General features: G+C 40.3%; 1 protein-coding gene across 1 annotated transcript; it reads right to left on the reverse strand.

The window, feature by feature from the left end:
- Positions 1–2,475: 2,475 nt before the first annotated feature.
- On the reverse strand, positions 2,476–9,086 carry FCER1A (Fc fragment of IgE receptor Ia). Its single transcript, XM_041003340.1, has 5 exons — positions 8,995–9,086; positions 8,612–8,632; positions 5,795–6,049; positions 4,220–4,477; positions 2,476–2,828 (listed from the first exon to the last, which is right to left on the reverse strand). The coding sequence occupies exons 1-5, from the start codon at positions 9,047–9,049 to the stop codon at positions 2,680–2,682; spliced, it is 738 nt and encodes a 245-aa protein (XP_040859274.1). The 5' UTR covers positions 9,050–9,086; the 3' UTR covers positions 2,476–2,679.
- Positions 9,087–16,984: the final 7,898 nt, after the last annotated feature.

Genomic DNA, 16,984 nt, shown 5'->3' on the forward strand with positions numbered 1-16,984 from the left:
CAACCCTCCACCTGTTCAAGTTCTGGCTGCTTTACTTATGATCCAGCTCCCTAATGACAGCTTAGAAGAGCAGTTGAGGATGGCCCGTGTCCTTCAGCCTCTGCACCTTCTGGGAGACATAGAGGAATCTCCTTGCTCCCAGCTTCAGACAGGGCCAGCTCCAGACAGAGTGGCCATTTAAAGACTGAAACAATGGATGGGGATTCTGTGGACCTGCTTAGACCACTTTGGTAATAGGTTGGAAGTGACTGAAGAGGCCCCAAATGGTGAATCTGGGTGAATTATTCAATCCCTTTCATCTGTATTACAGGCACATTTCTATGTCATGGATATAAAATATTTCATGCGAACTAAAATAAAAATACTCCTTTGGACCCAGGTGGCAGCCTAGTAGTAAAAGTCCTCACCTTACACATGCCAGGATCAAATACGGGTGCTGGTTCTAATCCCAGCAGCCCTGCTTCCCTTCCAGCTCCCTGCTTGTGACCTGGGAAAGCAGTCGAGGTTGTCCCAAGCAGTCGAGGTTGTCCGAAAGCCTTGGGCCCCTGCACTCATGTGAGAAACCAAGAAGAGGCTCAGAGCTCCTAGCTTCAGACCAGCTCAGCACCAGCCATTGTAGACACTTGGGGAGTGAATCAATGAATGGAAGATCATCCTCTCTGTCTTTCCTCTTCTCTGTATAATTGACTTTCTAATAAGAAAAATTACAAGTTGGGCCCGGCGGCGTAACTTAGCAGCTAAAGTCCTCGTCTTGAATGCACCAGGATCCCATATGGGCACTGGTTCTAATCCTGGCAGCTTTACTTACCATCCAGCTCCCTGCTTGTGGCCTGGGAAAGCAGTAGAGGACAGCCGAAAGCCTTGGGACCCTGCACCCATGTGGGATACCCGGAAGAAGTTCCTGGATCCTGGCTTCGGATCAGCATAGCATCAGCCATTGCGCTTACTTGGGGAGTGAATCATCGGATGTAAGATCTTTCTCTCTGTCTCTCCTCCTCTCTGTATATCTGACTTTCCAATAAATAAATAAATCTTTAAAAAAAAAAGAAAAATTACAAGTTTACAAATGCCATATTTTAGGGACCCACAAAATATATCAGTCCTATATGATTGTTATAATATAGGAGAAATCAGTAAAAGGGAAAAGAATTAGGGAAGGAGGAAGAAAAAAACCCTGCCTATGAAACCGCATCATAAAATAATTAACTAACTAACTGTAACCCATACTCCTTCTGGAAAAGGAAATGAAGTGACTATCGAGAACACTTGGAGCATCGAAATGGGAGACACAGGTTTGAAACAAAGCTGGAATTTAGGTAAAGAGAACACATAGAATGTACAATTACTTCATTCTAACAATTTTTTAATGAAACAAATTTTCAGAAATAGAGTTTTGAAGGGAGAGACCAGCACGTGGGAAGTGAAGGGGAAATTCACACCATGGCTTTTTGGGGAATGTATTCTGAATCTTTGTGCTTGGCTGATCATCAAGGAATTGAAGTCTCATAATGAATTATACAGTATCTCCCTTCATCGAGAGATATTGTATAATTGTCTTTCTTTTTCCGTGAGGCGCTAATACACCTGAGTCCACAGATTAATGGCGGCAAAGACCAGGTTCCATGTTGGTGCTGAAAGATCCTACATTTCTATAAAGCTTTGCAATTTACAAAAAAAAAAAAAAAAACTTGCATGTATGGCTTCCTATCTGATTTTCTACTAATAGATAGACAGGCGGTGTCACCATATTTATTTTAAGCTAAATATTGAGGCTCCTGTACATGTAAGAACATTTTCCCAAATCACAAAGCCAGAAAGTAGTGGAGTGCACCTTTGGAGCTCTGTCTTCTCCTGCATGCCTTACTCTGTTTCTAATGAATAGCTTTAGAAAAAAAGCAAGAAACTTAAGACCTTTCAGTTCCTCAGAGAGACAGTGACCATTGCAAAAACATGAAAGAGAAAATAAATGAACTCACACTGGCTGTTTCCTTTGGATGAGATTATATTCAGATGTGTACTGTTTTCAGATAAGAGAGTTCTGATTTTTATTATTCTCTTGGATTTCTCTCAGAGATTTAATTTAGGTACCATATGAAGATCAAAAGATACAATTTAAATATTCAGGTTTGGGAAATACCAAAGGAGTAAATAAACTCTAAGGGATCCTAGACTGGATTCATCCTCAGAATCCTATGACTCAAGGCAGTTCCAGATTCCACCAGGAATCAGAAATATGTAGAGTGCAAAGAGAGGAGAGAGCATAAAATGATCATGCTCCCCAACATACTACGCTTTCTCACTCCTAGGACTTAATTAAAATGATTAATAAAGGAAATTTATAATCTGGATCTTGTTAGAAGAAAACAAGGCATGATTAAGATTTAAAAATCAAAAAGCTTCATGTTACATGGTTTAAAACTGATTTCACTCAAATTGTGATTCTCTTTCCTAAAAGCTAACAGATGAGAGTACTCATTTCATGTCTCCAGTCAAGTTTATTGAGCACTTACTGTTACATGCCACTTAACCAGCTATAGAGAGTTCAATGAAGCAGTTCTGTAAATTCTTGAACAGACTTTTCTGTGAATGATATCAAGCCTATTTGACATTTCTGAAGCAATTGTTGATGCTAGGGGCAAAAATTCAGCTTTATCCATGGGTATGGTTTATAACGTAGTCTCAGAGTCTAGTGCCCCTCTTGGTCTTCTTAACCTTCAAGATGAATCTGAGCTGCTTCCAAGTAGAAATGAATAGCCCTGTGTCCATAGCAAACAGAGTCATCACCAGCAATGGGATAAAAAGTGGCATCCAGGGCTTGCTTTTGTGGGCTGCATAGAAACAAAAATACATGATTAGCATTAGGAGTCAATCAGTGAGGTGCAGCGCTTCACCCCCACTTGAGGAAGTGTCAAGCATGGTGTGACATGATATCCAGGACACTGGGATCTTTAACCTGTACTCCGAGTTTTAAGTAAGTCTTGATTATTTTCCTGCAACCACATCCTAACAGTTCCCAAAGCCAGTATACCCAAAATGAAAGGTCATGGAAAGATGATCCCTGTTTTGGAGTTGACAGCACCAGCATACCCACATGATTCAGAGGTGAAGAGAAGAAAGTGAGGCCAGGGTCGTCACCAATGCCTTACCAATCAATAAATCACAGTGTCCTCTGTGACCATTGAATGAAGTGAGTATGTTAGATCAGTTAAATTGCTACCATTATTCTGGTTATATAGTGCTGAGCTTTGTGATTATTTTAGAATTTGGAGCCCCAAAACATTACAGACAGAAATTACTCAGCAGTTCCATAGATCATCAGTCCCAAACATTGGTTATACTTTTTCATTATGACTAATGCCAATATCTTGCTCCAAACCAACAAGATCAGAATTTTAGGAGAGAAACATGGTCATTAACACACTTTTAGTTTCTGCCAGTGAATCTAATGCAGTCCAAATCAGTCTATTTTATACATGAAGATACTGGAATACCAGAGATAATAAATAATACTTTGTTCCCTAATTAGCACAGAACTCCCTTTAGAGTTGAAGTCTCACTTTTTGATCATGCTTTGTTACATTTTAGTATGAACAAAATGTTCCAAGAGAAGAAAAATTCCAATTTTCTTTTTGCAAGGCAAATAAGCAAATATTTCAAAGTCTCCATCTTTTGTAGAAACTACAGAAATATCAATTTTTCCTATAGGCCATAGAGGCAACCTATGCACCTGTCCTCTTATTAAGCTCCCACATCCCTCATCACTCCAATGCATAGGCACACAGTTTACTGACGTGTTGGCTTCTTTCCTACTTTCCATCTTTTATGTAGTTTGTTCCTTCAGCATTGAATCTCCCCTTCAATTTGATTAATAAAAGTGTTCTCAGGGGCTACAGATAACTTTGAGATCAGAAGAGTAATCGCAATCTGTTATGCTTGGGTAGTGTCTAACCATGCTCAAAGCCGTTTCAGAAATATTGCTACATTAATCTTCATACAAATCCCATAATGTGTGTAGGTATTACTATCACTATTTATCCAGAAAGGAACCTAAGGCACAGACTGGGATATGTACTACAACCTCAGCCTCCTCTTTACAAGTCGAATAGCCTTCCCAAGCGTCACAGCTGCTTACATTCTACAAGGCTACAACGGCTTCCGGCTCAGCTACTGCCCCATCCTTCCTCTGCTGTGGGCCATGTCTTTTCCTTTACCAACTCACCTTGTATTACAGTGATGTTGATGCGTTCAGACTCAAATATATGTGGTTTAAGGGTACCTTTACAGTAATAAGTGCCAGCATCTTCAGGTGTGGCTTCTGTGATGGAGATGTTGTGATTCTCATACCAGTACTTGAGACCTATTCCATTCTTATAGAAGACTACCTTGCGTGCATCCCAGTTCCTCCAAACATGGCATCTGATGAACAGGGGCTTACCCTCTGTCACCACATTAGGAGAGACCTGAAGGAGCAGCCAATCTGAAGAACATAAAATACATTATTTTTTTAATAACAAATGGAAATACATAGAGGAGAATACATAAAGAAAAATGGGGTCATTCATATGATGTGTATCTTAACACACGGATAATCATTAATCCATTTCTTGACTCACACAGTTAATAAAAAGGAAACCCAAATTAATGCTTAAGAACTTTCTTCTATATTCATTATTTTGTTCTCTTCATGAAAAGTCAGCCTGGAGTCATTAAGTCTGAACCTTGCTGCTGAGCTCGTCCAAGGAAAGCCTCAACTAAAGAATTCTCTTCAGAGCTGTTACTGCTAGGTGTACACGCTAATGGGGAATGAACACACTCTAGGAAGTTTCTGCTTTAAGTAAACTTCCATTTAGGTCCCTCTTACCTTCTTGGGAACTAGGAAGCTCTATTATTAGTCATGGCTGACTTTAAAACTTCCTCAAAATGCATATCTCAAATCATTTGTGTGATTTTTCATTTAATGTTCTCTTCCACATTGGTTCTACATTATATTTCCAAGGTTTAACAGTATCTAGGAGTTGGGGAGCATTCAACAAATACTTGGCAATAATGAATCAATAATATAAAAAATCAGGTTCTATGATTAAAGTTGTAACAGAGAATTTTGAAGGCAAATAAGACTGGTTTGTGCAAATGTATTTTATCTAGGAGCAATCTTTGGGGATTTCTATAGAATTTAAGGAAAAAAAATATTCTAAATTGGTTTGGCTGCAATTTGGAATTGGTAAATGGATGCTGAAACATTTCTTCTCAATCAAGAGAAAAATAAAAAGTGCAACAGTACCCTACCCATCCAAATAAGATGATGAGTTTGTTCATTCCATTTCAATAGACTAATCCACATATACCTAAGTGTTGGCAGTAGGGAGATGGAAAACAAAATGTAAGAATTGTTGTTAACTAACATCAGAAGTTATGAGGAATGTGCCAAGATATAATTCAAAATGAAGAGCATAACCTAGTATTCAGGATGTTGCACATGGATTTGAGAGAGAAAAATCTTTACATTAAATCTTTTGATTACATTTTAGATACATAATTCTTTGCAATGTTTACATATTTATCCATTATGTTATTTGACCTCATAATATACATCTATGTCTAGGCGGAAAAGATAGAAGAAAACAGGACAGAAGAACAATATTGAGAAATGAGAAGAATATTTTAAAGGTAGAAGGAGTGGGGTGGGACAAAAGAGATTTGGGGACTTGAATGAGAGTCTCTGGAACCCACCCCAGTGCACTAAACTATGGAATAACCTGCTCCATCTTCAGATGGGCCATTCCCTGGAACTTACCACTGAAGACTTCCAGGTACACAGGATCACTCTTATTTAAACCACGGCTTTGGCACTGGTATTCTCCTTGGTCCTGGGTGGTGGCATTCGCGATGTCCAAATATGAAGTTTTCTGTGCTAAAGTGGTGCCATTGTAAAACCACACAAAGGAATTGTCTTCAAGGGTCTTATCCCCATTACATATCAGAGTAACAGCCTCTCCTTTAAATATTCGATTCCATGGTGGATTCAAGGACACCACAGACTTCAGAAGAACTTTATGAAGGCAAAATTATGAAAAAAAAAGAAAAATTATTGAACATTATTCAGGCTCCAAAATACAAGTCTACCAATTCTTAGACAATCAATGGTCGCTCTACCCTTGCACTACCAATGGAAGGACCCTGTTGTGATTCTTAGGGAAAGGATTTATAGTAAGTGTTCACTAAATATTTTGTGAGAGAATGAAAGAGTAACTAACTGATAAAATAAAGCATTTGACTGGGTAAAGCATGAAGTCTTTTCAAAGTGCATGCTTTTGTGATTAAACTGTGAGCATCCGTGGAGTGCAAAACATATGTCAGTTCTATCAGTGGGGCTTGGTGTGGTAGCTTAGTGGCTAAACTCCTCGCCTTGAATCCCGTGTGGGCACTGGTTCATGTCCCAGCTCCCCAATTTCCCATCCAGCTTCCTGCTTGTGGCCTGGGAAAGCAGTCAAGGACGGCCCAAAGCCTTGGGACCCTGCACCCGCGTGGAAGACCTGGAAGAAGTTCCTGGATCCTAGCTTCAGATCAGCTCAGCTCTGGCCATTGCAGCCACTTGGGGAGTGAACCAACGAACGGAAGATCCTCTCTGTCTCTCTTCCTCTCTGTATATCTGACTTTCCAAGAAAAATAAACTAAATCTTAAAAAAAATATATCCACAAGTAGTGTAAATGAGCCCATGCAGTGTCTTAATTAGTTGTTAGTCCTAGGAAGCTGACTGTAGCCTTTCGTGTTTTCCTCACCTCCCTCCACTTTGCTTGAAGTTTCCTTCTCATGCTTTTGTGGTGGAAAATTAAAATTAGCCACTTAGGGCCAGGCACAATGGCATAGTGGTTAAAGTCCTTGCCTTGCATGCACCAGGATCCCTTATGGGTGCTGGTTCTAATCCTGATGGCCCCACTTCAGTTCCAGCTCCCTGCCTGTGGCCTGGGATAGCAGTTGAGGACGGCCCAAAGCCTCGGAACCCTGCACCCGCGTGGGAGACCCAGAAGAGCTCCTGGCTCCAAGCTTCAGATTGGCTCAGCTCCAGCCGTGGTGGTCACTTGTGGAGTGAACCATTGGACGGAAGAGCTTCCTCTCTGTCTCTCCTCCTCTCTGTATATCTGACTTTCCAATAAAAACAAAAAAAAATCTTTAAAAACATTAGCCACTTAAAAATTATTTCAATAGAATGAGGAACGCAGTAGCCAGCCCTATGTAAATCCAATTACTGGACTCATGAGGTTATTTGTTTCTCGAACTGATAATATCATGATTCTAGGTCTTGTCTCGGGGAACTTGTCTACCAGAAACTGGGTTCAGCAAAAAAAATAGCTACCACCTGCATGTAGCCCCCAAGCTAGCAGAAGCCCACTTTCACATCATCAGGGTTCCCTAAAGCACATAATATCAGTAACACTTAAAGGAGAGTAGAGAGTAACAGAATACTAAACAGGAACTTGTGGAATATGCACCTCCAAGCCCCAACCTCAGTCTATAAGCAGTTCCTAACCTAACCCCTCAAGGAACCTAGAAATGCGGTGTTAGTTGCAGAGTTCCTTCTTCTGCACTTTGCAATAAATGTTGCCTTTCTCCTAGTATCCGTGATTGGCTTTCTGCTTACTGGGCAAGTGGAACCAGCTTTTCCATAACAACATCCTCCATGTAGTTATGGAGGTTGTGCTGTATCAACACTGAGAAATACTGAGAAAATCAGTCTTAAATGGCTGCCTAGAATAAAGGAATATGCCCACAATTGAATAGGAGCAAGTAAAGAACTGGCAAAAGCGATCATGAAAGATTGTTGGAGTTAAAAGAAACTTTACCTGGACCCAAGGGGACTTGAAATCCAATCATATGCTAGTGGTGTAGCTTCTAATAAATCACTTGATCACCCTAGGTTACACAACAACAACGACTATAATAATGTGAGGATTTAATGAGAATTTGTGAAGTTGGCTAGAGAGAGACTGGGATGTCAAGATAGTTAATGAAATGGTTGCTCATTCAAACGGAGGCGTTGAGAGAAAGAAATGGCATATTAGTAGCTTTTGAAGAAAAGAGAAAGAAACGAAAATAAGGTGGAGACGGAAAGTAGGCTGACCCTGGAGGGATGCCTTCCTACTCATTAGAAAACAAAATTGACTTGGTGCCAGCATGGTGCATTAGGTTGCTGCTTGTGCCAGCATCCATAATCAAAGTGCCAGTTGGAGTCCAGGCTGTTCCACTTCCAAACCAGCTCCCTGATAATGAGTCTGAGAAATCAGCAGATGATGACCCAAGTTCTTGGATCTCGGCCACTGTCATGGGAAACCCAGAGGGAGTTCCTGGCTCCTGGCTTCAGCTTTGCCCAGCCTTGGTTGTTGCAGCCGTCTGGGGGGTTCAACAAACAGATGGAATATATCTTTCTCTCCTCTCTCTTGCTTTCCTCTCCTTTTCAAATAAACAAGAAAACAACAAATAAACAAAGACATGCTAAGAAATTTCAAGTCCATGAGAAAAGAAAACTAAACAAAAGTACCAAGAAGAAGGCAAACGGTAAGGGGAGAGTGGTATCTAGACACATTGAAATGCTAACAAAAAGACAGGACTCACCTGCTAGCATGCCATCTGGAGCTGCAAAAGTCCAGAAAATGGAAGTTAGCATGGTTACCCATTCTACTGGATATGAAGATGAAGTCTACATCTAAGGAGTTTTAAGGCTACATCTCTCAGAAGTCTTGCCTAATCCCTAGTAGAATTCTCATTTTTTAAGACCTGGCAGAGAAATTGCAAGGACTCAGCCTTTCAGTTTGGATTCCCTTTAAATATTGCTCAGCTCAGTCTCTTCTGCCTTCCAACTTGCCTCCCTCTAAGATGCCTAGAAATTCCACGTGACCTAGAAAAAATCACCACCGAAATGGTCCAAATTCCTACCCCAGTGGCTCCTCCAGATATATTTTGGGTCCCTGAGGAAGAGTAACCCAGCCCTTACTTACAGAGGAACAGAGCAACTATCCACAGCAAGGTGGTTCCTTCTATGCATGTAGGCATCTTTGCAGCCAACTGAGGTGAAGACGTCTGTGACTTTGCAAATAGGCTTAAAAACAAAAAGGAGAAGGAAATGGTCTTTTTTTTTCCTTTGGTATCATATCTGGCTAATTCAGCTGTCCCTGCACTTGCCACTTTCTGCAGAGATAATACTCAATTCAGGTTTGTATCAAATTTGTCAATTTTATATATATATATATATATTTTTTTCCTGTTACTCTGCTCTCCACCATACTCTCATCCACATCTGTGGTGTCATGGAAGAGAGGCACGGTTCTGGGGATTGTCACAGGTTTTCTTAAAATGCCAACGAATGCATCACTTTTTACAACTTGGAAAACTAGAGGACTATAGAGAATAAACTAAAACAACACCTGATACTTGTACATCCCAGGAACCAGGCTAATTACACTTGATCCTTCAACCGTTTATCACAATAATCCTGTGAAGTAGAAACTGTCATTCTCTACTTTGGGAAAACTGGATCAGAGGTTAAGTAAGTTGATTGAGAGCAATACCTAATACAGGGGGAAATTTGGATTTCAAACATGCAATCTAACCGAAGACTCAGTCTCTTAATCATTGTGGTATAGTGCTGTACATGTTCACGAGCTGCTGAGATGCTTTTCAGGTTTTCCCGAGATACTTACCCTCAGGTTGCTTAACTTCCTACTGATAAATTAAAGCATCAATCCACAAACTTTCGTCTGATTCTCTGATGGTCTACTGTCTAAAGGGCCAGATCAGAGAGATTTAGAGACTACTTCCCCATTAAGCCCTGGTCTGACCTAGAATACAGAAGAACACAGGCCAAGTAATCTATTCAGATCATGGACTTATCCTAAGATTTAATCAGACAGTAAGTGTGTAAAATGCATTGCACGGCAACTTGTAAGTGAAAGATGTTTAATTAATATATTCCGTTTTTTCCACATTTTCATTGTTTACTAACTATTCATTGAAGAAACATAAAATTGTGACAACCTATACAGTGGAAAATGGTGACAGTAAGGCTAGGTCTTCTGAAACCCTTCTGGGATGTGTCCATAACCTGGCTTTTGCCATAACCTTGGATTCTGGAAAGACCCAAAAGGGGAGTGAGAGTGTTTATCACAAGACAGTATCTCATTCCAGGATGAGATCTTGCTTTTCTCTTACAGCTAAGCCAGTGAGCTGATTGTCTCAAAATTGGTTTCTGTACATGGAATTGGAAGGATCTATTTGCTTGGTTTTGTTGTTCACTACTAGGCAAGGTGCGGCTTTTACTGATTGGATAGTTTAAATTGCACGATGCTTAAATTGGTTATCTGCGTTCCACGCCACTACAGTTGATTGGATGATTTGTATTGTGCACTGCTGTATGCTTAGTTGATTGAATTATCGTTGCTTAAGAACCAGTCAACACAGCTGGCTGGGGCTGCTCCCCTTTTTTTCCACATATGATGGAATGGGACAATCCACCGATCGGTGCCAGCAGGTGAATAGACTGCTGAGCTTCTAAGAGTCTGCCTCCAACTCATTTTGGAGGGATAGATTTGATCAACTGGCAACAAATTTAAGCTGGATGAAGGCAATCAATAACCAACATAGGATGGTTTATGCAATAATCACTATTTTGTACCAGTGTAGTTTATCTAGGTAGTTTCAATGCTCTTCTTAACCACGAAGAAGATGAGGAGATCATGATCCAGAGAGAATAAAACACAGAATTGTTTGTTGAGGGTGGGGATGAGAAAGGAGGAATTGGGAAAGATGCAGGTGGAAAGTACTGTCAGAGGATGAAGAGAAAGAGCCTACTTAACCACTTTGCTGAGTCTATCTAAGGGCTTTTGGTTTCCTTTTTCCTAGAGTTACAGTCAATTTGTCCCTCAGAAATTATCTTTTTATGATGACTAAAATAGTCTGTTTAAAAATCTCCTGAAGTCCCCACACTGTCCAAGATGCTCCTAAGTATTAGTTGAGTGGTGTTCATTAAGAGGTACTATTTCTATCAACTTTGAAGTGAGAGAGGACCACTTGCATTTACTTTAGCATTGAAAAGGTTTTACTTAAGTGTCCAGAATCCACAAAATTGCCCCTCGTTGAAATGAAGTAACTGTAAATGTTTAGAAAGTTCAGAGATAACAACAAGAAACAATAGACATTGATGATATAAGAAATAATAAGCTTCACCCTAATTTTCGTGGTCAATAAGCACAGACTGCTAAAGGATCAAAACAAGAATCCAAAATGAACATACAAAAACTAAGATTAAACAAGGTCTCTGTGGTGACACAACTGGCTGACATACCAGTTGCATTCATATATATATTTTTAAAGGCCACTTTATTTTTTGAATTTATTTTGTTTGTATTTGAAGAGTAAAGTTAATAGAGAGAGGAGAGAGAAAAATCTTCCGTACACTGGGTGACCAAATAACCTCAGTGGCCATGGTGGGCCAAGCTTAAGTCAAGAGCCAGGAGCTTCTCTAGGTTTCCCTTGTGGCTGAAGGTGCCCGCAGACCTGAGTCATCCTCTGCTCCCTTCCCAAGCCATAAGCATGGACCTGAATCAGAAGTGGAACAGCTGGGACAAGAACTGGCACCTGTATGGGAAGCTGGTGCCACGAAGGGAAGGTTAGCCCACTATACCAGAGTGCCAGATCCCATTCCATACATGCTTAAATCTCAGTTTTTAAAAATGTGTTCTATTTTTTAAAAAGTCACTATCTGAATATAAAATGCTGTTAATTTCTGTACCCTGCCTACATAAAGAACATGTGCTCTCTAAAATCAGTAGGGCAAGCCATAAACTCACCTCTTACTGCAATCTTTTGAATCTGTGTACACATGTGTTCAATACATAAACAGCATTACTTACTGTCTCAGTTATGAGTTTTGTTGCTTCTCAAAAGCCCTAATTTGTCTTTTACTTCAGAGCAGTGTGAAAATGGAACTCACATGGCCATGCATGAACTATTTGGTCGGGGGACTGTGAAGTTTGCAGCTGGATCTAGAATGAGAGGCTGTTGACAGGAGCTTGTGGCCACGGTGGAGAAGAAGAGATGGCACCTGTACAGTGCCATGTCCTCTGTGCATTTCTCCATAATTGGGAATCAGGAAGAAGCACACATTTGCTCTCTTCTTCTTCTGTAAGTTCTTTTAAAGGAGATGAAGTTTTTTTAAAAAAAATGTCTGCTGGAACATGCTATGGCTGCTTGCAGCACTAGCATCCCAAGTGGGTGCTGGTTCGTGTCCCGGCTGCTCCATTTCCCATCCAGCTCCCTGCCTGTGGCCTGGGAAAGCAGTAGAAGATGGCCCAAAGCCTTGGGACCCTGCGCCCACATGGAATATCCAGAGGAGGCTCCTGGCTCCTGATTTTGGTTTGTCTCAGCTCTAGCCGTTGTAGCCACTTGGAGAGTGAACCAGTAAATAGAAGACCTTTCTCCCTATCTTTTCTTGTCTCTATAAATCTGACTTTCTGATAAAAATAAATAAATCTTTAAAAATAATCCCCAAAACTTCCAAAGTAAATCCACTCAGAGGAAGACAGAGACGGCAACGATAAAAGCTGCAGTCCTAGGTACTGAAGTTTTTCTCCCAGGAAAAGGAAATTGAGACTTCACAAAATAATGCCAAGGATAATCCTTTCCTTTTTGTCTTTACCAAGTTATTTCTCGCTCATTGGGAGGGTAGAATCGGGTGGAAACGTTCATAGAAATAGGATTTCATTGGTAATTAGTTACAGAATGCTGATTTTCAGTATTTGATCTTATAGCTCAAAGTACTATTGGTTATCTCTAAGATGACTATACTGTTACGACACTATGTACTGATATAACTAGAATCTATATATTTCAGACTTATCTATTAATTTAAGGGTACACCTATTGATTAATTAAACATTGCCAATGGAAACCAAAAAAATTAGAGTCAGGTACATGATCGTTTTCTGAGTATACAAAAAACTGAACACACTGGGAAAATAATCCCACTAATATTGTATTTTTTGGTTGTTGCATTAAACCATAAAGTACAGAGAACATCTTTCTACAGGTTCCCTAGCTAGCATTTCTCAGGGTGGGGTGCGTGACTGCACATTATCTAAACTGCTTCATATGAAGAAGATGTGGGCATCTGGATGTCAAGCTGTTTGTCTTCAAGATGTGCAATCAGCCACTTGCTCTTGGCACATGAAACCCTTTGTGGCATCTTGGTAGCGGTCTGAACCATATGGTGCCCTGAAGCAATTGACCACAGTCTTTGTCTTATAAACATCGTGCTCCAGCTGAGACACCCAGTGGTTTTCAGACTCGCTTTCACCTCTCCCAATAAATATCAGCTGTTCCGAGAGCCCATCAAATTAGAAATAGCATTCTGAATCTGCTGAGAAAGATTCTCAAAACGTGATGATGAAAAGCGAGATGTTTTAATGCTGTATGGTTGCGTTAAACTTTAAAATTTAACAGAATGAAAGCAAATGATTATCAATGCAGATTTCAAAGAAAATTAAGTGTGAGATTAAGCGAGCAGCCAGGTTGTAAACAGGCTCAGATGTTTGGCTCTTGTTTAGTCCACTCAGTGGCTGAGTGGCTAAGGTTTGTCTCCCTTTGCCTCTGCCTCCTCCTAGGAAAAATGGAGACAGTGATAGCACCTACCTTAAGGATGTTGTGAGTATAAAATGAGTGGATACAGCAAGTGCTTAGAACAGAGCATGGCAAATAGTACATGCTATCCAGTTATGGCTGTTAGGATTATTGTTTCCTTACAAGCCTCTGGTTATATTGTACTGTAGCAGAGAAAGGGACCCCATCCCCCAAACCCTTCCAGGCTATCCCCCAGAAAATGAACTGGAAAGGAGCAATTCTGCCAGGGCAGGGGACCCCACCTCACACACAGGCTTGTGGGAGTGAGGAGCTGCAGGATTGTTTTCCAAGCACAGATGTAGTCAGAGAAGTCTCAGTTTTGTGGAATCAGCCCTGAAGCCAATTGTAGTGTAGGCTAGGTTTATTTTATGCTTCTTTATAGCATTACACAGTTAAAAAATGAAAACAGACTTTCTTAAAGGAATCCCTTTAGGCTGTTAGCAGATAAGGACAAGAGGTCTTAGCCCAGCTGGGAACATTTGCATTTTAATAGGTAACTTTTGAAGCCCTAATCCTTCTGGACCCTGGCTAAACAGCACTGTAACCAGTGTGTTTCTAGAAAGTAAGTGTGGGTTCCAATTAGAGAGGAGGTTTGGGTGTGGGGTAGGGTGGGGCACAGAGTCATTCTCAATCTTTCAAGTGTTACAGCCTGAATACGTGAATGCCTGTGTGTGCGTGTGCGTGTGTGTGTGTGTGTGCGTGTGTGTGTGTGTGTGTGCAAATGAGTAACAAAATGCACTACAATGCCCAGGACAGCCCTACATACTAAACAAGTGCTCAGTGTTTGCTGTTAGTCTTTGGAATGGTCAGTCAACATTGTAATTGAGCCTTAACCATGATTTTCACACACACACAAAAAAGGCAAATCATTGCTGAACGGTAGATACATATTGGATTTACAGGAAAGGAACAACTACGTACATTGAGAAGTTATATTTAAGTTTTCCTGGAGCAGCATCCTTAATTCTTCATAGTTTCAGAATATCAGATCACAAAGTATTATACTGTTCATATTTATGACACAGATACTTGATTCTCATATCAGGTCATGCTTACAGCATTCACATTGATTATAGACATATTTTCTTACAGTGAAGTTGCTTATTCTTATGTCCTCTTTATGCTAACAATTAGAATTCATGCTGATGTTTTTAAAATGTTATTTATTATTTGAGAGGCAGAGAGAAAAAGAGAAAGCTCTGTTATCCCTTTTCACTCTTCAATTACCTGCAACAGCAAGGAGTATGCCAGGTCAAAGCCAGGATCCCAGAACTTCATTCAGGTTTCCCATACGGATGGAAGGGATTCAAGCACTTGCTGCCTTCCTGGTTTGAATCAGCAAGAAGCTGTAAGTGAAGTCAGGATTTGAATCTAAGCATTTTGTTAAGGGTGTCACCGTGTCGCCGTGATCACTGTGACAAGCACCCATCCTTGACTTTAAAAATACATATGTGTGTAAATAGCAGAGGCAGATTCAGCATCAGAGTTTAAAATAGACAATTTAGTGAGCCTTCTCGAGAACATTTAGAAGGAAGCTGGAACTGTGGCATAACAGGCTAATCTTGTGCCTGCCATCTTGGCAGCCCAAATGGGCACTGGTTCATGTCCCGGTTGCTCCACTTCCAATTCACCTCCCTACTAAGGTACCTGGAAAGCAGTGGATGGTGGCTCAAGTCCTTGGGTTCCCTCTCCCACATGGAAGACTTGAAAGATGTTCCCGGTTCCTGACTTCAGACCAGCTCAACCCCAACCATTACGATAACTTGGGATGTAAACCAATGGTTGAAAGATCTTTCTATCTCTCCTTCTCTCTCTGTAACATCTGCCTCTCAAACAAAAACAAATAATCTTTAAAAAACAAACATTCATTAGAAAAGTATGGGTTTTATGCATTAGAATGATCATTTTTCTAGAATAAGAAAATAAATTATAGCAAATTACAAAGTACCAAAATTGATGAATGACATAAGTAAACACAATGAAACTCAAAAATAATAATTAATTTGCTTCTAGACACTCTATTATATTTTTCTTTTCCTACATATCTTTGCTCCATACTTTTTTATATTCATCAGACAGTGATATTGTAATATTATTTTTGTAGAGAAACTAAAAATATAATTCACTCCTCTGGCATCATTAATCAGCATTTATTTTCTATTATCGATGGTTGGGGTGCATAGAAAACGCAATTTCACACACCATCTTCTCATTGTTTGTAGAACTGCTATGGGTTAGTGCTTTACAAACACAGAGATTCTGAAATCTTCTCTAGTGTTTGAGTCCCATCAGAAGGGAAAAAACATTGTGATGTGCTCTAATTTTGAATTCTGTATTGTTGAGTAGATTCCTGATAGCAGACACATTCCATTTTCATCAGGCCTGGAAATGACCCAGATACTCTGCTAACAACTCTTGGGTACATCTGATGCTTGAAAACTTTTTCACACAATTAGTTTTGGACTCCAGATATCTTTCCTTCACTGCCCACAAATTTCCAGCAGCAAACACTGCAGGATATGCTCCTCCTGTGACGTAATCTTTCTCCATCCATTTTATGTTAGGAAGCCAGAAATTTTCCTGGAATCATTTCTGTAGCAGGATAGCTTGCAGTGTCTCCCCAATCCTGGAAAGGAGTCTGAGCAACCTAGCTTTATCACACCAACCAGTTTCCATTCAATCTTTCCTTTGCTGCATCCCCAAGCCTCCCAGCAGCTGGTCTTGTGCTACCAGAACGCAACAAAGGAAGTGTCATGGGAGGAAGCCTGACAGGAAAAAGACAACGATCTTATCCAATGTGGTCAAAAGATCTTATTTTTGCACTCATAAATTTTACAAAAAACACATGACTTATCCCAGACCTGAGAGGGCAAATGCAAGTGGGGTTCTTGGGCCTTACCAAAACTCCTCAGTTAGGTCTGTTCAGAGCCTATGAATTTCTTGTCAAGATAGCAAAGAAAATGTTACTAGATTGTATGCTATCAGATGAGATTTGGCAGGATTGAAAATAACTTGTGTACAATTTTTTTTATTTCGTTATTTTTTATGATGTAGTTTCCTTAGGTTCAGGTATTTCTACAAACACCCTTTCCTGTCCCCTGGCCCCCACCGCCACTGTTTTCCCCTATAATGTAACAATAGTTTAGTGCCCCAACAACAGTCACAAGTCCACCAGTCTATGTAAGTGTATCCTCACATTGTAGGTATATATTTAAGAGCTTCACTGGGAGTCCAACTTTTATTCAGAAGTAGAGATGCACTTATCTGGAACTTGAAGAAGGGAAGGAATCAGAGGAAGGTAGAATTGGGACTTGA

This window comes from Ochotona curzoniae, unplaced genomic scaffold, assembly GCF_017591425.1.
Source record: "Ochotona curzoniae isolate NIBS_2020 unplaced genomic scaffold, NIBS_Ocur_1.0 scaffold_2683, whole genome shotgun sequence".
Lineage (NCBI taxonomy): Eukaryota > Metazoa > Chordata > Mammalia > Lagomorpha > Ochotonidae > Ochotona > Ochotona curzoniae.